Source organism: Monodelphis domestica, chromosome 2, assembly GCF_027887165.1.
Source record: "Monodelphis domestica isolate mMonDom1 chromosome 2, mMonDom1.pri, whole genome shotgun sequence".
Lineage (NCBI taxonomy): Eukaryota > Metazoa > Chordata > Mammalia > Didelphimorphia > Didelphidae > Monodelphis > Monodelphis domestica.
In genome coordinates, this window is record NC_077228.1 from 209,284,565 (window position 1) to 209,308,078 (window position 23,514).

Here is a 23,514-nt window from a genome sequence, read left to right on the forward strand (position 1 = left end):
GCTCACAGAGTGCTATCTTTGGCACCCATGCCATAGGTTCACCATCACTGCTCTAGGGTACTCTGTATAGGTAAATTTGCCTGTATGAATCATGCATATGATGCTACACTACTGCATATTAATTACATGGAGGTTGATACATAGAACAAAAATATTTCAGAGAGGAAAAAAGAACAGAAAATGTAACCTCAGTTGATGCTTAGTAATAAAATGAAAAGCAAGGACAGCTAGACAGCTAAGTAGTACTGTGAATAAAGCATCAGATCTGGAGTTGGGAAGACATGAGTTCAAATTTGGCCTCAGACATCCTGGCTGTGTGACCCTGGGCAAGTCACATAAGCCCTATTGTTTGCTCTTACCACTTTTATCTCATAAAATTATCCTAACACAAAACGTAGGGTTTTTGTTTGTTTTTTTTATGGGGGTGGGGGGGAGAAAGAGCATTCCGTGCCTCTTCAGTAGATGTTTTCTTACTACATGTTTCTGACCTGTATTTTAGAAAAATTACTTTGATAGCTGAGTAGAAAGAGGATGGTCTAGAATATGGAGAAATTTATGACAGGCAGAACAATCAGCAAACTGTTCCATTGGTCCAGGAATAAGGTGATAAGATGATATGTAAGAGATGTCACAAAGATGAAATGACAGGCCTTGGCAAAAGATTGGATGGGAATGGGGTAGAAGATGAGAGAGCCTCGAAATTGGGAGGATCATGGTATACCCCTAATAGGAAAGTTTGGAAAGATAATGAATTGTGTTTTTGACATATTGAGTTTTAGATTTTTACAGGACATTAAGTTAAATATCTCTGATATTCAGTTGAAGATGCAAGATCAGAATCAGTGAAGAATTTAGGATTGATAATTAGATTTGAAAATCATTGGCATAAAAATGATCATTGAATCCATGGTAGCTGATGAGATCATCAAGTGAAAGAAGACCCAGAGACAGAGACTTGTGGAACACCAAAGATAAGCAGATGTGAACTGGATAAAAATCCAACAAAAGACACTGAAAGGAAACATATAGATCGGTAGGAGGAAAACCAGGGCAAAATAGTATCCCAAAAACTTAGAGTAGAAAAAAGTATCAAGTAGAAGAAAAGAGTTAATTGTTAGCATCAAAAGCTGCAGAGACATAAACAAGGATGAGAATTGAGAAATGGCAGTTGAATTTGTCAGTGAAAAGATGATATGTTTGAAAAAGAAGATTTAGTTGAATTATAAAGTTGGTACCTAGACTGTAGAGAATTAGGAGTGTGAGAGACCTATGTGCACAAAATTATTTACAATAGCTCTTTTTGTGGTGGCAAAGAATTAGAAATCAAAGAGATGTCCGTCATTTGAGAAATGATTGAATAAATTGTGTTGATATGATTGAAATGATGAGCAGAATGATTTCAGAAAAACCTGAAAGACTTACATGAACTGATGCAAAGTAAAGTGAGCAGAACCAGGAGAACAGTGTATTCAGTAACAAAAATATTGTACAATTATCAACTATGAATAACTTAGCTATTCTTAGCAATACAATGGTTGAAAACAATTCTGAAGGACTTATAATGAAAAAATGCTATTCACCTCCAAAAAAAAGAAATGATGGAGACTGAATACAGATTTAATCATGCTTTTTAAACTTTATTATTCTTGGTTTTTCGGTCTGCATTTTCATTTGCAACATGGAAATGTTTTGTGCGACTGAACATGTATGAAATATTTTAAATTGCTTGCCTTCTGAAAGACAGGGGAGGAGAAGAGAAAAAGGGGAATTAAAATTTTTAAAAATGTTAAAAGAATGAAGAAACAAAGTGGAGGTAGTTATTATAGAAGGATTTCTCAAGAAGTTTAGCCACAAATGTCTGGAGAGATGTAGGGTTATAATTATCTAGACTGGATGGATCAAGTTAGATTGGGTTAAAGATGAGGTTTTCTGTGTGTGACTCTGTAGGCAGTAAGGAAGTGGCCAGTAGGCAAGGAGAAACCGAGTAAGAATGATAGAGGAAATAATCGTTTTTTTTTAAGAATTCCAAGCTATTTTATAAAGTGACACATTCAAAATGTAAGAGTAAAATTAGTCAAAGTAGTATTAACTTAAATTTTTGTCAAAATAAATGTCCCCTCATCCTAAAGGCGCTAGTCAAGATTACAATAACAAGATTTGTACAATGTCTTTGCCCCCAAGGCTGGCATACACACAAAGGTTTGAGTATGCTCAGAGATTGGGGAGGAGGGAGAAGTCTGAAAAGAAAAGAAAGATGAAAGGAATAGGAGCATATAAAATCCTACCTAGAAGCTTTCACCAATTAGCTGGACTCTTATCAGGTGTGCTGTGTTAGATTACTGTGCTTAGACCTGCTTTAGCAGAAGGTCTATAGACTGGAAGGAAGGAAATCACATGAATGTTGACAAGCCATTAACCCAAACACGCATCACTCTAGACTACTCTACAACAATAAAGTTCCAAATCCTTAAACCTACCTCAAATTGAAGAATTTCTGCATTTGTGATATCATGGACCATTTTAATCAATACCTCTGTTAGCTAAGCAAAAGGATTTTTAAGATATTTCTAGAGTTACACAATACCTGGGATATTTGTCCCAGTGCTAGCTCTAAATGTGCTTCTTCTGCTTACCAAAAATTTCTTAATAAAAGGTTTTTATGTCTTGAATAGTTTTTACTAATTAAGTCGATTCCAAGGCAGAAGAGTGCTAAGGGCTAAGCAATGGGGGTCAAGTGATTTGCTTAGGGTCACACAGCTGGGAAGTGTCTGAGGCCAGATTTGAACCCAGGACCTCCAGTCTCTAGGCTTGGCTCTCAATTCACTGAGCTACTCAGCTTCCCCCATTTATAAAAAAATTTTAAACTCTTTTAAGGCAGCATTAAAAAAAAAATACCTGACACTATGAATGGCTTTTCATAGAACAGGACCTTTGAAATTTGTTATCCCTTTAAAAATATTATTATTTTAAGCACTTTTTTACCCAGTACTCTCCTTCCTCATTTGACTCCTTTCTCCTTTCCCTTTTCTTTTCTCTCTTAACACCAACAAAATAGAACAAAATTATACTTGGCTCCAATTCTGTCCTTTTTAATTCCCTTAGGATACCATGAGGATCTTAAGTGGTAAACTCTTGTTAAAATCAGTGTTTATTAAGCATCTACTGTGTGCTAGGCACTAACACTAAGCCCTGAGAGAACCTTTTTGTCTTTTTTATTGCCCAACAGTTAGCACAGTGCTCTCCTTACATTAAGCATAGAAGAAATACTTGATTGTCTGACTGAATATAATTTATCAAACTCATTTAACATAAAGACAAACTAAATAACTGGAGGAATGATATTATTATTATTATTGGACAGGGCCAGCATAATAAAAATTGAAATGTGATTTGAATAACTAAAAATCCAGTGTCCTGTCAGACTCCCAAAGGGTTGCTTTTATACAGATAAAAATATATATAATAACAAAAGTTGATCTGTTCAAGTGACCAAGAATATAAGATTTGAAAGTAATCAGATATAGTGGTATAGAGTTCAGTAAACCCAAGGACTTACAACTAATAATAAGAGCTAGCATTTACATAGCACTTTTAAGATTTTTGAAACACTGTACACATATTGACTCAGTAGGAGTAATTATTCAACAAAACTGCTGGGAAAACTAGAAAGCAGACTATAAAGGTTAGATACAGAAAAATAATTCATACCTATTTAACAGAAATGGATAGAGCAAAATGGATACCTGACAAAGATATAAAAGGTTATGTCAGAATCTTAGTAGAGAAGTAAGGAAGTCTTCTTGATCAAACAAAATATAAAAAGGATTACAAGAGATAAAGCAGAAATTTTTCTGTTACATAAAAATTGAAAATCTTTTGCACATATAAAAGTCAGTATAGTCAAGATTAGATAGGAAATAAACCACCATATGTAAAAATGCTCTAAATTACTAATAAGAAAAATCTAAATTAAAACAACATCCAGGTCTCATGTCATAGCCATCAAATTAGTTAGGATGCTAGAAAAGAAAAATGAGAATTGTTGGATAGGCTGTGGAATATAGGCACATTGTTGTACTGTTGTTATGCCTGTGAAGTGACTGAATCGTTCCAGAAAGCATTTTGGAACTATACCCCAAAAATCACCACACAGACATACATACCTCTTTCACCCTACTAGACTTATACATCAAAAAGGTCAAAAGAAAAGGGGAATGGACTTCTACATACAAAAATATTCATATAGGCACATTTGTTATTGCAAAAAAAAAAAAATAGAAGCAAAGTGGTTGCCAGTTAACTGGGGCATGGCTGAATAAATTTTGGTATACAAATGAAAGAGAATATTATGTTGTAAGAGATGACAGAAGGGACAGATTGAGGGAAATCTGGGAGAATTTGTATGAACTGATGTAGAGTGATCAAAAACAATTTAAACAATTTGTACAATGACTACAACAAACACTGTAAAGGAAAACTATCATGAAGGATTTAAGAGCTATGATCAACCTAATGCCAGTTTATGACACTTTGACTGAAAATAATTCATACTTCCCACTTTTTTGCCACACTGGGGAATGATTTACAGAATGAGTCCCATGTTTTCAGACAGTCAAGTGATTTTTTTTTTTAATATGCTTTACCTGTAGAAGGGAAATCTTTCTTTTTTCTTTTGGGGGCAGAGGTCAAATGAAGAGGTAGTAATAATGATACTAAGCAAAAGGAAGAAAAGCACATCAGTGGATTATTTAAAAAATAAACAGATGAGAGCAGAAAGAAATTTTAAAAGACTATAAACCTGAAGTGTAGTATTGAAACTTACATTTAATTTTAAATCTTCTTAAAGAAACGAGCTGCAAGTGGAGATTCCTAATTTTGTGCTCAGTCCTCTTTTACTTTTCAACTATATAGGAAATATTCACTTTTTATGCTTGTCTCATTCATAATAAGGGATAAAAAGAAAAAAGAAAATAGTTATGTTGACAAGCTAGAAACTGTAATTCTCAATCACTAATGAAAAGATGGACTAATATTGTTAACGATGAAAGTCTCTCATTTGGAAGGAATGTGACTCCCTTTTAATTTATAGTCTGTTAACAGAAATTGATTTCCTGTTTCCTTTGGGAACATAAAGAGCCCTCTCTTCTATTGCCTTCACTGAAAACTTCATGAAATCTACTCTTTTATCCCAGAACAAACTTTCATTTCCAGCTGAGGAGCAAGCAGGAAGCCTCTTACATTTTTTTTCTTTTTGCTCCTCTATGCTAACATGTAATCTGTGCATTTATCTGCATATTTTATGAAGCTAGGCATTTGAATTAGAGGAGAGATGGACAGGAAACACTATGTAGTCCCCCTCTATGTCCATGAAGTCATAGAACCTCCAATTGAAATGTGTGATTACTTAGATTTAAATGATTCCAATAAGGAATAAAGTCTTCTTGTAGGATAGGAGCACTAGTGTAACAAAGAGGCTTTAGTGCAGATTTTTATTTCCTTGTTTATCCTTTTGATGTGTACCTATTTTAGTTTGCTTTTCTATTTGTAAATTAATTTTTCTGAGCTATAAATTACAATATGTCATTTAATGAGTTCTCGAGTTATTTAGGAAGATTTTTTTGACATTTTCTTTCATATTAGAAATTCAATTCTATATACCCATGTTATAAAACCTTTATGAGGAGAAATTTAGTAGGCATCTGTATAGCTATTTCTTTTTTATTGAAAAATTTTATTTAATTAATTCATTTAGAATATTTTTCCATGGTTATATGATTCATGTTCTTTTCCTCCCCTTCCCCCCCATAGCCGATGCACAATTCCACTGGGTTTTACATGTATCATTTATCAAGACTTATTTCCCTATTATTGATCATTGAACCAGGGTGATCGTTTAGAGTCTACATCCCCAATCATATCTCAATCAACCCATATGATCGAGCAGTTGTTTTTTCATTTGTGTTTCTACTCGCATTGTTTTTCCTCTGAATGTGGATAGCATTCTTTCTCATAAGTCTCTCAGGATTGTCCTGGATCATTGCATTGCTACTAGGAAAGAAGTCCATTACATTCGATTGTACCACAGTGTATCACTCTCTGTGTACAATGTTCTCCTGGTCCTGCTCCTTTCACCATCAATTTGTATAGCTATTTCTGCAGGAGCTCTAGACCCAAGTTCAGATTTCTACTCTCTGACACTGACTGACAGTGTAACTCTCTGCAAGTCACTTAACTTCCATCTGCCTCAGTTTCCTCATCTATAAAATAGAAGTGACAGTATTTGCATTACCTACTTCATGGGCTTGTTCTAAGAAGAATATTCCATTAACTTTAAAGCACTCTATAATGATAAGTTAACAGTTTTATGTATTCTAAGTAATAATAATGACTAACATTTATATAGCACTTAAGATATGAAAGGCACTGTGCTAAGAACAACAACCCTGGGAGTTTCGTACTATTATTATACTCATTTTATAGGTGGCAAAACTGAGTGAGACAGAGGTTAAGTGGCTTGCCCAGAGTCACACAATTAGTAAATGTCTAGGCCAGATTTTAGGTCAGTTCTTCCTGACTCCAGGCCCAGCTCTCTATCCACTGTACCTCCAAGTCCCTCTGAGCTGCCTAACTAAACTGGTAAGATGAAGCAGTATGGCTGTTACTTAAGAAGCAGTTAAGTACTTCAACTGAACTCTAGCTTGCAATGTTATCCTAGTGCTAAACACTCCGCTCTAGAGTAAACTTTACATCAGTGAAATGGAAACTATTGATCTATTACATGGAAAGGCCATTAGAAATATTCGTCTTTAAAACTGAGTTGTTAGCTGTTTTTTTTTTCCTTTTCCCCCCTTGAGATCATCATTATATTGAGTATCCCCTAGCACCTGAATTCTTAACATTTTGACTCATTATAGAGCATTCCTGTTGGCTCTCCACATCTAAGGCAAGTGATAAATCCCACCTGCATAGCTCCCCTAAGCCCTGCTGCTCTAAACTCAGTTACATGGATAGAGAAAATAGGAGTTATTCCCTCCACTAGTTCCACAGGACATCAGATATTATTTTGTAACCTGTGTTTATGGGTCATTCCCCATAAGTCCTAGGACATTATTTGTTATGCATCTGGCAACTGTACCAAGCAATCATTATCTATGTTGCTTTTATTCTTTTCCAGGTGTACATGCAATCACAATATCTAGTCCTATTTTTAAAGAAAAAATGCTAAAAATAATTAGGTGGTTTTTCTTCCCCTATTCAAGTTGATAAAGGCTTCTCCATTGCAGATGATTATCTTAATAACTCACATTTGTATATCACTTTTTTAATGTTTATAAATTGTATACTAGAGACTAATGTTATAAGATATTTTTCCAGCCTTTTTAGATCTTGATTGAATTATTTTACCTTGGCAGCTACCAGCTCTGCTCACTTGGAGGACCTTGCTTACCTGGATGAACAAAGACATACTCCCTTGAGAACTTCTCTCCGAATGCCAAGGCAGAGCATGGGTGGTGCTCGGACACAGCAGGACTTGCGAGGTAAGAAAGACCAGAATAGCCCAGGGAAAAAGTAAATGGGCAGCAGGAAAACAGTTCTTTTGTGTCATATGCCCATGCTTAATATAGTATGCTAGGAGACAAGATGATTTAGCTTAACCTGGAGTCTGTTCCTTTCACCTCTGTTATAAAACAAAGATAACAACAAAACTATCACACTAAGAGTTGATGCATAAAACTGCATAATTTCCAAGTGACAGGAGCACTGAGTTCTCCAAGTTCTGTAAAAGAAGATGAAAGAACTATCTCTGGTACAGAAGAAAGATTCTTAGCTTTGTTGTTAGAGGATCTAAAGTCAAATCTTAGCCTTGCCACTTACTATTTGTACAACCTCAGTTAAATCAATTATGTATGTAAAGGATATAGATTGGGAAATATATATATATATACACATACACACACACATATAAATTAGTTTCCTGATCTATAAAACAAGAGATTTAGGGTGCAATGACCGTTATGGACACTTCTAACTATAAATGTATAATCCTATGATCTTATAAGAATAGCTAGGTGTCACAGTGGTTGGAGTGCTGGACCTGGATTCAGAAAGACTAAATCCTGTGATTTTTAGATTTTCTCCATTTTGCTTAGTCTAGCACCAAGGAATGTATACACCCACACTACACTGGCATGTGCTAGCAAGTGACAAATCAGAAACAACTGACTGTCCCATGGGCTGTCCTAAGCCAAGCTTGAGCCACCATTGGCACATGTGAGATGCAGGAAGTGATATAGAAAACTCCCTTTGGAGTTCTCGTCACTTCCTGTGGGGGAGGCCTGGGCGGGAGTTGACCCTGGAACTTGAGCCTGGAGGAGCTCCCTCAGAGGGCTTCCTTGAGAAGGTCACATGGTGATTGATAAGAATGACTCCCCTTTCCCTTTGCTCTCTGAGGAGGCCCCCTTGGCCAAGGCCTTGAACTCCCGCCTGACTCAGCCTGAGCTGGAACAGTTTAAATTAAATCTTTTTCCTCTCTCTCTCTCATCCTTAATTTCTTCCTCCTGTTGTAAATAAATCACCATAAAATTCCATTCTGACTTGAGTGCTTCATTGGGATTTAAGAATTTAAATCCTAACTAAATTTATATTCATTGTCAACCCAAAATTTTCCCCTTACAATCCTGAATTCAAACCTAGCCTCAGACATTTACTAGCTGTGTGACCTGGGCAAGTCTTAACCCTTGTTTGCCTTAGTTACCTCATCTGTAAAATGAGCAGGACCTGAGAATGGGAAACCACTGCATTATCTCTACCAAGAAAATCCCAGGTGGGATCATAAAGAGCAGGACACTACTGAACAACAAGAACTGTAGAGGATAGATTAGAGATAGAGAAAGAGATAATGAACTCTTTTGATTATGATAAATTTGAGATGAGATGCCAATAAGATGTCCAATTCAATACTTTTCAAGAACTTAATTTTTTTATCTATAAAATGAAACAATCTGACTAGATAATCTCCAACATCTCTTCTACCTTCAAATACTATGAATCTATGACTGTTTTCATCATCTGGCTCTCACTATATATGACTTGTTGCTTTTTATTCTCATCTCAACAAAGGTGTTTAGATTAAGTGAGCTTGGTAAATTATGAATGCATGTTAGTATAACTAAAAGACCCATGCCTATGAGAGAAGAATCAGAAATGAACATCATCTACCTAAAAGTCATTAGAATGTTCTTCAGTGATATGTCCATGTTTACACTTTTAACAGATATTGGTAAAGAAGTCAGAAATGCTGCCTACAGCAACTTTAGCCATTAAATTAATTGGACATAACCACTGCCCTCTTAGATTAGTGATTACTAGCTTTTGTGAAGTCATAATACTCTATCACACATGTAATTTTTAAAACTCATTTCTTTCCATAACCAGAAAGATAAACTTTTTAGAAACTAGAATTAATATTATGAAAGTTGTATAATAACTTTTAAGATGTTAAAAAATTAGGGCTGGCACCTCACACTAGCAGATTAGCTAAAATAAAAGCAAAGGAAAATAATAAATGTTGGAGAGGATGTGGCAAAATTGGGACATTAATGCATTGCTGGTGAAGTTGTAAATTGATCCAACCATTCTGGAGAGCAATTTGGAATTAAGGGCACTAAAAGACTGCCCTTTGATCCAGCCATAGCACTGCTGGGTTTATATCCCAAAGAGATAATTAGGAAAAAGACTTGTACAAAAATATTTATAGTCACGGACGCTCTTTATATTGGCAAAAAATTGGAAAATGAGGGGATGCCCTTTGATTGGAGAATGGTTGAACAAATTGCAGTATCTGTTGGTGATGGAATACTACTGTGCTCAAAGGAATAATGAACTAGAGGAATTCCATGGAACTGGAATGACCTCCAGGAATTGATGCACAGTGAAAGGAGTAGAACCAGGAGAACCATATAAACAGAGACTGATACACTGTGGCATAATCTACTTCTACTACTTCTCTACTAGCAGCAATGCAATAATCCAAAACATTTCTGAGGGACTTAGGAGAAAGAATGCTAGTCACATCCAGAGAAAGAACTGTGGAAGTAGAAACACAGAAGAAAAACAACTGCTCTATCACATGGGCCTATGGGGACATGTGGGGATGTAGACTCTAAGTGATCACCCTAATGCAAATATTAATAATATGGAAATAGGTCTTGATCAATGTAAAACCCAGTGGAATTACTCGTTGGCTATGGGGGGGGGGGGGAAGAGAGGAGGGGAAGAACATGAATCATATAACCATAGAAAAATATTCTAAATCAATTAATTAAATACAATTTTTCTATTCAGAAAAAAAATTAGGGCTGGGAATCATTATTATAAATATTTAGCTTGAACTGGAGGTAGATGCCAAGATGTTATACACATAATAAGCATATGATAAATATATGTTTAATTAATAAGTAAATTAATTCATGTCATATTGTCCAGTACCCTCTATCTCCTTCCTAAATATCTGCTAATATTATTTGATTATCTATTTTTTGTTCATATTTGCACCATGGTGGTACAATTAATAGAAAGCACTTTTAATAAATACACTGAATTTTCAACTCAGTGATACACAATAATTCTTCTGTAGGTTCAGGATGACATATGTCTAGCAAAATTATGTAGAACTTTAGTAAGATCTTGTAGAAGTTGTATGAATATTACTGATGTTAATAGACTCATAGAATCTCAGAATTTTAATTTGAAGGGGGTCTCATTATCTATCTAGCCTAACCTGGGCACAAAAAAAAAACCCCTATTATCACATGTCTACTAAATATTAATCCAGGGGCAGCTAAGTGGCTCAGGGGGTAGAGCAGGGCTTGGAGATGGGATGCCTTGAGTTTAAATCTGACTTCCTAGCTGTGTCACTCTGGGCAAATCGCTTAACTCCAGTTACCTGGCCTTTTATTCTTTTCTACCTCAAGACCAATCGATTCTAAGGCAGATTCTAAGGTAAGGATTAGGGAGAAAAAATTATTAATCCATTAAAGATTTCTAGTGAGAGGAAGTCCACTACTTCACAGTATAGCCTATTCCTCTTTTTGATCACTCTAATTGTTAAGACTCTGAAAGCATCATTGTGGAGAGCAAATACTGTGAGGAAATAGCCCACCTTTCTCACCACCATTTGCCATTTGCTAACTGAGTGCTGGCTATGAGCAGGTAAGCTTAAGAGTCCTGAAAATGTCTACACCTCCCTTGCCCCTGGACCATTGACTGTCCTCTTAGACTATCCTTGTCTAGCCATCTTATGAAGAAACACTTCTGATGGAGAAAGGGCTAACCATCCCCACCACCAACTGGCTGCTTCCTGCAGGGCAGGTGAGATAGCCTAGCTAAAGCAAGCAAGGCTGTTCTAAGTTTCTTCCATTACTTTTTATCCTTCTTTTCCATTTGGTCCATTCTACTTTTCATGGCCATCTTTTCTTCATTTGATTTTTTGCCTCTTTTTCCAGTAGGTCAATTGGGATTTTTATGCAATTTATTTCTTCATTGACTTTTTGTGCCTCTTTTTTCATTTAACCAATTTTGCTTTTTAAACTATTATATTCTTTTTCCATTATTTTCATTTCTTTTCCCCATATTTCTTCAACCTGTCTTATTTGACTTTTGAATTCCTTTTTGAGCTTTTCTAGAGCTTGTGACAATTCCTGTCTTCTTTTGTTTTTGGAGATTTTGCATGTTTTTGCATGTATCTCACCATTTCCTGTTGCTTCTGTTCTTTACTCTTTTTCCCTGTAGAAGTTTTTATGAGAGGCAGAAATATCCAGCCACCTGTGGCTTCAACTCTTACCACAAGCTAGCAAAGGTAACAGTTATTCAAATATGTGACAATCCATTATAGATAATGGTCTTAATACATTCAAACATGCTTAATAGCCTTCTATCCTATCCTGTCCTTGGTGTCCACATGAGCTTGAGATTTATCCATTCCTAAGGGGCCCAGAGACTACATGGAACTTACTTCATATTGTATCTGTACCAGCCCCACAAAGGCCCTTTAACAAGTATGATTTTTCATAAAGCTACAGCTGCAGTTCCTAAGGGCAGTGGTTGGAGGATAGAGTGGCATCAGCTGCTAATATAATAACTAATCCCGCCTCTTCACTGTTGCTCTTGGATACAATCTCAATTGATTCTTGGATACAGTTGCATCTGATCCTCATAGTGACAGTAATCCCTGTTTTGTAGATGGAAAAATTAAGGCTCATAGAGGTTTAAATGCTTTGTTTAACCAAGATCATGTGGCTAGTTATCAGGCTGACCTGGAACCAGAATTTAAGTCCTAGTGTGGTGCTGTTTAATTTTTACAACATCATTCCTATTTTACTAGAGGGACAAAACTGTTTTTAATAGTTGGTGCATGGATTTCATTTCAGTGCTTTGTAATTATATGTTATGGATTTTAAAGGAATTTATGTATTACCAGCCAAATCCCTCAGTCTAAAAAGGGCAAAACCCTTGGCCACTATCTGTTAGCCAATCTATCTGTTAGACAATGGTGGGGATGGTAGTACCATACTTTGTTGGTCTTGAAATTCATCTTTTATCAGGGTCTCTCCTCTTCCTACTCCCAAAATTTCTTTTTTTGATGGGACACGTTTCTCCTGCGTTGTCGTATCATATTTTTTCTCTCTAGCCCAGCCCAAATCAGTCTTTCTCCCAGACTCTGCTTCTCTCACTTATGTTGTCCTAATAGACCTTTCCACTGACTGTTTGGGGCCTTCGTGACAACAAAGGATTCCCAAGGATGGACACCACCTCCCTTGGCACAGTATTAATCAGTCTTTGGGAAATGGGATGCCCACAGCAGTGTGTGCAATCAAATTCTGGGCCTCCTCCACCTTGTCAGGGGAGCACTAGTCTTCTAGGAAGATGGTAGCCAGATTGTTAAGTCTCTTAGTTGCAGAGAGGAAGAGCAAAATAATAAGCATTCCACCACTGGCATGGATATGTGTTCCTACATGGACTGGGATGTGCTCAGGAACATGAGTATTGTGACTACTGACATGACTATCTCCTCATTGGGGCTGTAGAGGCAATTGTTGATTGGTTTGATGCCTCCCATCTGTAGAATATACTCTTTGTTAACTTTATCCAGGCACAGGTTGCAAAAGCCACTGATGACAAATTCCACTAATGTATCACTGTTGTCACTCAATAGTACATCAAGGAATAAGTTCAACATCTTCAATTCCTGGGGGATACTGGTAGTTGTTGGGATCACGGGCAGACTTTACTAGATTCAATAGCATTTGCTCCTTGGCTTCTTGTTTTGCTGTCTCCTAGAACTTGGTGAGCAGTGCCTTCAGGTATTCTAGCCATCCTCCCTCTAAGACAACTTGAGGCTTTGGATCTATAGGCAGGATGTTTTAGGGAACATATTAAAAGGTTTTTTGTAAATAAGCAGTGAAGCTGGATAGGAAGATAGTCTACTCTGTTCCTCGGCTCCTCCTACATGGGAGGCAATGCTGACACCCCATTGGCCCTTTTAAAATTCTTTTCTAATTGTATTCCCAGATCTTAGTACAGTGCTTTGCTCTTAGTAAGTGATTAATAAATGCTTTTTTATTCATTCATTTACTTTAATTGTTAAGAAAAATTTCCTGACATCAAATCTAGGAAATCCCTTTTTGCAACTTCTACCCATCACTCCTGGATCTAAAGTTATTTGGAGACCAAAAACAAAAAAAACATGCAAGTCTAAATTCTTCTTCCACATGAGAGCCCTTTAAATACTTGAAGATAGTGATCATGTCTTCCCAAGTCTTCTTTTCAGACTAAACATCCACATTTCTTTCAAACATTCCTCATATACCAGGGACTCAAGACCCTTCAGCATCCCAATTCTATTCCTCTGGACACTCTCAAACTCAGCAGTTTCCTTTCTAAGCTATGGCTCTCAGAACTAAAGAAAATATTCATATTTGTCCTGGAAGCTATGCCTTGTGTAGCCCAAGCTTTCATTTGATTATGGCTGCCATATCACTCTATTGATACATGTTGACTCTTCAGTCCACTAAAATTACCAGTTCTTCTTCCTGTTGTCTACTGTCTTAGAACTGATAATGTAACTGTGAAAATGTAGTTTGCCAAGACTGTGAATTGCCAAAACTGTAAAGGTTTTGGCCAAACTGTAAAGATAATTTTTAGTGTCTTGATTTAAAATCTAAAATTAAGTGGTCACCATGGGAAAATTCCCAAATATGAAAATACCCAAGTCAGCTGGGTTTTATGGAGATTTTAATTAATACAAATGAAGGAATTAAGGGAAAGGGAGAGAGAGAGAGAGAGAGAGAGAGAGAGAGAGAGAGAGAGAGAATACTAGAAAGGGCCTAAGGGAGAGCAAGTCATTCTTTATCACTCACAACAAGATCGTTTTCAAGAAAACTCCAAACCTCAGAACTCCAACTCCAACTAACTTCCAAAACAAAAACTCACTCTGACTCCTCCAATTCAATAAGTCCCTTCCTTTTAAAGAAATTTTCTCTTATGTCACCTCCCCTAAATTTTCACATCTACCAATCACAGTAGACACTTTTTCCCAGGACTGCCCATTCTTAGTTCTCATCTTCTTTTGTTCTCACCTTCTCTGGTTAGGTTAAATGCTCTGAGTACTTCACACCTCTTTTGTTAAGCTTGCCTTTTGTAAGTTGCTTGACCTTTTAGGTACTAATTTAACCTTTATAGGTACAGAGCACCTTTTTGTATTAGATCTAAAAATAGACCTACCTTAAGGTTCTCACTTTACTATAAGTATGATTTAGGGACTTTTCATTGTTCAATCAGGAGTTTGCAACTTTATCCTCCCCTAAGGCACTGTCTGAGTAGGGTAGAGTAATTTTAAAAGTTCTCAATACATTCCTGACCAAGTACCTCCATTGTTAAAAATGGGGAATAGCTTAATCAAATCTTCTGAAGTAGAGTTTGAGCAGTTTTAAGATTCACAATAATAAGTATTGGTTCCAAGTCAAAAGAGCAGTAAAAGGTAGACAGTTGGGGATAAGTGACTTGCCTAAGATCACACTGCTAGAAAATATCTGATGCAAGATTTGACCCCAGACCTCCCATCTTCAGGACTAGCTTTCTATCCACTGAGTCTGACTCGGTTTTGTTTTGTTTTGTTTTGTTTTTTCAGATCTTCTTTAGACAAACTAATCTCTAATTGTGCTATCTAATTATTTTGTACTTAGGAAGCAGATTTTTTTTGAGCCTAGGAGCAAAGCTTAACTTTGATCTCTGTTAAATTTCATCTTAGATTCACCCCTTGTCCTATCCTGTCAGGATCTTTAGATCCTGATTTGATCACCCACTTATTAAATTAATTCCTGCCAGTTTTACATCACCTGACTATTTATTAAGGATGCTACCCTATCCTTTTGTGCAAATCATTGATAGAATGTTAAGTAACACAGGTCAAAGTACAGATTCTTTGGTACTCCACTGACTTTTTTTTCCAAGTTGTCATAAAACTCTTTGAATCTATGCATTCAACCAAATCCAAATCTACTTAATTGTGCTATCATCTACAGCATATTTTCAATCATTTGCACAAAAATAGCATGAGACACTCCATTAGATGTTCTGTTCAAGTAAATTCTATAGCATTCTACTTATCCTATAGTTTACCAACCCTGTCAAAAAAAAAAAAAGATATAAGATTGTCTGGCTTGTTTTTCTTGCTAAAGCAAGGCTGACTTTTTATGATCACTGCTTCTTTTTATGGGGATAGAGGAAGAAGGGAGGAAGAGAAGGAGAGGGAGACAAAAAAAGGGGAGGAAAGGAGTGAGGGAAAGAGTGTCTTCATTTTCAATAATATGCTTTGCCAGAAATTGAAATCAAGCTTAGTGGCCTATGGTTTATAGACTCTAATCTCTTCCCTTTTTTAAAAAATCAGGACATTTACCCTTTTCCATTGACACCTCTTCCTAATTTTTCAAATAATTACTGACAGCAGCTTAGCAATCATATCCATCATATCACATCTTTCAGAATTCAGGGATGCAGTTCATCTGGGTAAAGTCATCATGGTAAACTAAATTCTGTCTTCCTACTTACCCTATTTAATCACTTTTGGATATTTTGTCTGTCCTTCACAGTCCAAAGGTCATTCTTCTTGGCAGAAAAGATAGAAATAAAATGGTATTGAACAGTTTCTTTTTTCTTTTCTGCTATTAGTTACCATTCTAGCCACACTAAGAAATCATCCTATAATTCTATGTCAAGTGCTGCACAATAAATATCATACTTGTTTGGTATGTAACATAAAACATATTGCAGTTCAAAAATCATTTAAGCTTCTCCCCAGATATCTAGGCTTTCAAGAAGCTTTCTACCTGAATAGTAAATTCCAAACTTTGCTGATTCCATTTACAGGCTCAAAGAGGCTCTACTTATTCATATTAGAACTTACTGCTGGAATTGTGTTGCATACTTCCTTCCAAAAGCCTTTTTTTCTTCAGGAGTATCCTATCTAATGATCTAGATGAAGAGAACACCATTTAGGTATTGATGCATGAGAGAGATTCTTTATACAATTAACCTTACATAATTTGTATATTTTAATTTGTTAAGTGAGCTTTAGAATGAAATAAAATAACCTACTCTCAAAAAGTAATATAGTATCATTTTGATTACTGTTCACAAAGGAATCTTAATGTCTTGTAATAGAGTTCAAAATGCACCAACAAGCAGTAAAAACATAATTGGTAAACAGAATTTCCATACTAGTCTACTTGGGAAGCCTTCATAATTTGTAATTTTATCCTAAATATTTAGTATTATTGTAGAAACAGAATCACATTATTTTACTGGCTTGAAAGTGTCACATGGTGCCCTTTCATTTGAACTTACAAATTGCATTTTTATATTTTTCTTTACTTATGATGAAGATAATACAAATTTTAAACTTTTTAAAGTAATAAAGTGATTGGAAAAAAATTTTTTTAATTCAGGAAGTTGGGTTTATTTTCTGAGTTAAGCACTTACAATGTATTACTTAAAGCAAAAAGGCAGCCAGTTGGTTTAGTGGATAGAGTGCCTGACTTAGAGTCAGGAAAGACTTATCTTCCTGAGTTAAAATCCAGCATTGTACACTCCTTAGATGTTATCCTATATAAGTCCCTTGATTCTATTTGCCTCAGTTCCTTATTTGTAAAATGAGCTGAAGAAGAAAGTGGCAACCTATGCAGTGTATCCTTGCCATGAAAATCCCAAATGAGATCATGAAGAGTCAGACATGACTGAAAAACTACTGAATGGCAACTACACCTTGAAACGATAGACTATGAAACATTAGTCTAATGAAAGCTTTGATGTAGAGTAAACTTTGGATCAAATCCTCATTCTCTAGTTTTCAGAAGGTAGTGAGAAACTGGCATTGAATGATATTTGTCATCTTAGAAGCTTGTTGTGCTCTGGATTCAATACTATTCAGTATCATGCAATATTTCTAATTAATAATAGAGCATGGATATATTTCTAGATGTTTATTTATTATCTTCAAGTGAAAGCCAATCTATCTACAAGCATTTATCAAATACTAGGCCCTGCAGAGAAATTATCACCAAATTTAAATATAAAGTTCTTGCCTTCAAGAAGCCTTCACCTTCAGTTTTCAACATAAAGCAAGAAAAGAAGTAGAATCAGTAAGAAGCAGTTTGGAAATTAATTTATAAGGTATTGATGAAAACTTAGTTCAAAAGGATACACATTTCACTTAATAATTCTAATGATGAATACTAGTACTCAAAACATTAAAATAGTACATTGTCCTCCAAAATTGAAGTCTAAAGGGTTTAGACATTATTTGGATTCTTCCCCAGAAAAGCATTAACAGTCCTTACATCTGATTTAACAGAGGTTTATTCTTCTTCATGACTTCCCAAACCAGCTGTGTTCTTATGGTTATTTTTATAAATTATATCCTTCTGGATAACAGCAGTGAGAAGTAGATCACATCAGTATCCAATTTCAGGAAGGTGCTAGCTTGCAGCTTGGTACTTGAATGAATAGTACTGGTGATTGCTTTGTACTGATAAAATAATAATGGGAGGCTTGGTAGCAGTAGCTTCCATCCTACCTATGGTAGGATTGTCCTTTTCCAACACCAAAGCCTAATTATACATTGACAGATGTTTATTAAAAGCAATGTTAAAATGTTTTCAAATTGAATTAAAAAAAACATTATCTTCTGCCTTAGAATCAATCTAAATTTTGATTCTAAGGCAGAAGAGCTGTAAGTGCTAGACAGTTGGGGTTAAGTGACTTGCCCAGGGTTATATAGCTAGGAATTATCTGAGACCAGATATGAACCCAGGTCCTCCCAATTCCAGACCTATCACTCTATTTACTATGCTACCTAGCTGCCCCAAATTAAATTTTAAATACTTATTATGGGTCTATATTTTTTCCAACTGTAAATATCCATATGCATTAATTAGGTGATAAACTGATATAGAAGGCTGATATCCACTATACAGTTTAACACTTTGTCTGACCAACTTAATCAAATTTCCTACCCTACCTATACATACCTATATTCAATCATCTAATTTAGGTAAGTATTATGAAGAAAATGGGAACCTTTAGGGATGCTGCCAAAGGGGAAGAAAAGGCAGTTCGTACATATGGTCAGTTTTATGGAGTCTGTGGAAGGTGACCTAGAAGAATAACACACTGTCCCTAACTTCTTGAGCTAGAGTGCTTAACCATTTGTTATGTGAGTAATAATATCCTTTCTTAAATGCTCATCAAACTATAATGCTTTGAAGGAGTTATATATTACCAATTAAAATTTTAATTCTCACTATAGTTCACTTTCCTTAAAGGCGTTTACTTCATTTTGTTCTGTACAAATATATTTTTTGGTTAACTAATTGCTTTAACACATTTCAGTTTAGGGAATTGTGAGGGGAGTACTGATTAAAGGGCATTGGCAAGCAAGTCAGCATAGGCAGTCATCAACCTGACTCTTATCAAAACTATGAATTTAACTTATATATGACAAAACCAATACATTATTCCAGTTTTGTAGGGCCTTACTTGTCCAAATCGATAATTCTCTTTTTAGAGGTGTTTGTATATCATAGAGTTTAATCATAGAAATCTCAATGGGGCTTGGTCATCTTGAACATTACCTACCTGATTTTCATATGTATAAGGTAATCTAATACTTGTCACTTATGACCCTCCCTCCACCCCCAAGGACTTTAGGTTCACATAGATTTGGCCTAGTTCTAGGAGTGTAACCCCCTCTACCCCCAAGTTCTATTTCCCTGTTTGGCTTATTACCTTCACCTGGAGTTGATCTAGGATCATCACCAAAATAATGTTTGGGTATGGCTTATGTCTGGGTTTTCCCCACAGTGTCTTCACCATCTGCACAGGCACTCAAAGGACAATAAGGTGATTCAAAATAGGCTTTATTTTACATAGCATAGAAAATGAATGACACAAAAAAACCACTGGAGCCTCTGCATAATCTAGAAACATAAAGCACTCATGTGACTTCCATAAGACTCTTTAGATTACCCCCAGAAGGTAAAGCTACTTAGGAGGACTGCTGAACAGATACTTCCAATTCACCTTGGACCCACACCAATCAAGCAGCTCTTAGCAGTAGTGGGACTGGCAAGATCCAAATTTCATAATCCACCATGACATTCCTTTAGTATTTCTGCAGCAAGTCTCTGTTGAGAATCTTCTTCCCTTGAGAAGCAGCTGTTGATGAATCTTCTTTCATATTGACTAATCTGATAGGGACTTTAGTGTTGTTGTTGTTGTTTTTAATACATTTTCTTTGGGCCAACAGCAGCTAAGGAGGGCATTAGCTAAAGCTACACAAATAAACTGTGAAGAGGAAATGGATACAGCAACAGCCCTTTCTGATTTGTTGAGGAACACTTGTTAATTAATGGACTTAACATTTTTATATGGAGCTCAGGGTAAGTAAAGGTCAAAATCCCAACTTCAGAGAAAGAAGAAGAGGGACTGCTCCTATCCTCATTTTTCATGAGCTTTCCCAAGACCAGTCCATGCTCCCAATGGTTTTGTCTGCACACACACACACCTGTAAATTGAAAAGATTGGACTAGATGACCTCCCAGCCTTATCTCCTATCTGTCCCACCACACCTCCAATTTAGCTACATTCTAGTCTATAAGTCAAAGAGAGAGGAAGCATAGGAAAAGAAGTAAAGAAGGTGAAAAAAGGAGCAAGACAGCTTACAGCTCATTTTCAGAACACCTGAAGAGATAAGATAGTACATAATAAAGCCAGGATTCAAATCTATTATATCCAGAGTTCTTTCCCCTGAACAACTGTCTCTCCTGATTTTTTTTTAAAAGAACATCATTATCTAATATATATCTTTTCATTGAGAAACTAAAGCAGCAGCAAATTCACAAAACACCTACCAACAAAACCAGCATTTGAAAATAAGAAGGTGATTCCAAGTGTAAGGGGATTTCCCTGAAAAGCTCTTGTGCACTTGAAAAAGTGAGAAGTTCATTGAACCATATACTCTTCCAACAGGCTACTGTCCCTTTAGATTAAGTAGCAGAATACTTCAAAAAAGACTCTAGAGTCACAGAGTCTTGTTATGACATCTACTTTCTCAAGATAATAGAAGGTGCAATGGATAGAATGCCAGTCCTAGAGTCAGGAAGATTCATCTTTCTGAATTCAAATCTGACCTTGGGTAAGTCATTTAAACCCATTAGTCTCAGTTTCCCCATCTGTAAAATGTGTTGAAGAAGGAACTGTCATACTACTAGTGTCTTTGTCAAGAAAACCCCAAATGAAGTCATGAAGAGACAGACACAACTGAACAACAACAACAAAAGTAGTATTTTAAGTTCAGAAGAATAATTAACAAATAAACCTTTGATAGTTTGATTCAAATTAAAGATGAAAAGAAATTGCTTTAGAATCCTCTTTTATCACTATTTTTTCATTAAGTCAAAAGTGGCTTGATATGTTAAGGTAACTACAATATATACCTAGAAATGACATAAGAACCATTTTGAGAGGCACATTCATGTAATTTAGTTTCACAAGAATAAAAAAAATTTAAGGCTTTTATCTGCCTGAAAGAATTTCCGAGAACAGTGGTAAAAGTAAACAAAAACACACCACATTTGACATATGGGACCTCAGTCCCAAGACAGATCAATTCAAGATTGAATGGTTTGTCATTAGCCTAGAAGATCTTCACTTCATTGTCCTAGGGATCTGTGTTTGACTTTGTGCTTTTTAATATTGTTATCAATATCAATAATTTGGATAATGTCATAGTTAGTGTTCTTATCAAATTTACAGATAACTCAGAGTTGTCAGGGATAGTTAACACACTAGATGACAGTCAAGATTCAAAAAGATTCAGAAAGACTAGAGGACTGGTATGAATTTAAGATGAAATGCAATAGGGATTAAAGTCTTTCATTTGGATTCAAAAAATCTACTTCACAAGGAGAAGATGGGAAACACATGGTGAGGTAGCAATTTGTCTGAAAAAGATAGGAAAGTTTTAGTGGACTGCAGTCTCAATATGAGTCAACAGTATGATGTGGAAGCCAAAAAAATTTGATGTTCATCTTAGACAGCATTCAAAGAATAATACCTTCCAGGAATGATGGGGATGTGAGAGATCCATGGTACTCTGCTTGATCCGACCACATCTGTAGTATTTTGCTCAATTGCTACCCTGAATTGTTCAGTTAAAAACACTGGAAGGTAGGCAGCTAAATGGCATAGTCGATAGAGTCCTGGACCTGGAATCAGGAATACCCAAGTTCAAATCAGGTCTCAGATACTTTTTACTAGTGGTGTGACCTTGGACAAGTTACTTAATTTTGTAATAATAGCACCTAAAACCCAGGGTAGTTGTGAGGATCAAAATGAGTAGGTGCTATATAAATGCTAGTTAGATATCTCTTCATTTAATTCCTAGCACTCATTCTAGACTAATTTGATTTCTTCACCATGTCCCTGCCCCAATTACCTTCTGCCTTTGTAACTAAGCGCCTCAGTTGAAAATGTCTATTGTCCCCTTTAGTAATGCTCTATAATACAAACTATTAATGTAGCTTCTGAAATCTGTGGGCAAAAATAAGAATGTGGATGAATTGAGTTACGTCCACATTCTTATTTTTGGATATCTTTACAGCTTGCCCAAAGAGAGCACCTAAGCAGTGTGTTCAGCTAGAGGGGGATCCAGAATGAATAAAAAAGTAGAGAAAATATGCATAATGTTAAAAAGTACAAAAGACAAATAAAATTTAAAAATAATTAAAAAAAATTTTAAGTACAAAAGACAATAATTGACCAGTTAGGTTCAATATGACTGATATTGAAAGCACATTAGGTGACTTTGAAGAGTAGTGAGAGAAATAAAACATTGAAGATTACTTTGGCAATGATATATTGAAAGGGAAAGAAGTGTGGGGAAGGAAGTTTCTGTGATCAAGGTGAACTAAGGCCCAGCTTTGGTATTTAGTAGTGAACATACAAAGTATAGACATATGCTGGCAATATGTGTTTTAATTAGTTCCGTAATTTGTGGAAAAAGAAACAAGAATTGCAAGAATTGGCAACAGAGAGCATTGGGTTGGGAGAGTGAAAAGAAAACCCACAATGTGGTACCAAGTTTTCTGAGATGGAGAGAATGATATCATTAACACTGATTTAAAAATGAAAGGGGACTTAAGTACATTTGAAGGAAGGGAGGAAAAAAGACCCATATTCACCATCTTTCACTTAAATATTTTGAGATACCCTGTTGTCAATCACTAGGAAACCATGACTAGAAAGGAGAATTGTTGCTGTTGTTCATTGGTTTCAATTTTGTCTGACTCTTTGAGACCTCCTTTGGGATTTCCTTAGCAAAGCTTCTAGAGTGATTTGCTGTTTCCTTGTCCAGCTCGTTTTACAGATGAGGAAACTGAGGTGCACAGGGGTAAGTGATTTGCCAACAGTCACACAACTGGTAAGTATCTGAGGTTCAATTTGAACACAGATCTTCCTGACTCCCAGGCTTAGCACTATTTACATTGCTAACTAGCTGCCCAAATAGGAGAAAACTTGGACTCAGAAAGGTAGACTTATGGATGACATTAATTTTGATTATAGTTGATAGAACATGAATTAAGAGCTCTATGCCATCAATGACAATATAGACTTAAAATACATTCTGCTTTCAAATTATATATTTTATTCAGTATTTGCAAAGTGGTAAGGATATAGAACTGTGTGCAAGAATGGCTTAGTATCATAGGTTTAGAGTTGACAGAGACCCTGGAGGTGATCTAGTTCACCCCCTTCATTTAGTAGTTCAAAAAAGTGAGTCTTAGAGAGATTGTTACTTTCTCAAGGACTAATAATTAGAAAGTGACAAATTTAGGACTTAAATCTAGGTCCTCTAATGATTTTTCCACTGTATTCTACTTCAGCCTCATTGTACAGGTT

General features: G+C 35.8%; 1 protein-coding gene across 14 annotated transcripts in view; it reads left to right on the top strand.

Annotated features, from left to right (window-relative positions):
* TANC2 (tetratricopeptide repeat, ankyrin repeat and coiled-coil containing 2) overlaps positions 1-23,514 on the top strand; it is a 686,196-nt gene that overhangs the window by 522,758 nt on the left and 139,924 nt on the right. For all 14 annotated transcript variants that reach the window (XM_007482545.3, XM_007482543.3, XM_007482542.3 and 11 more), the window contains one exon: positions 7,413-7,538. In XM_007482545.3, coding sequence (XP_007482607.1) covers positions 7,413-7,538 — 126 coding nt within the window. The remainder of the gene's footprint in view (positions 1-7,412; positions 7,539-23,514) is intronic.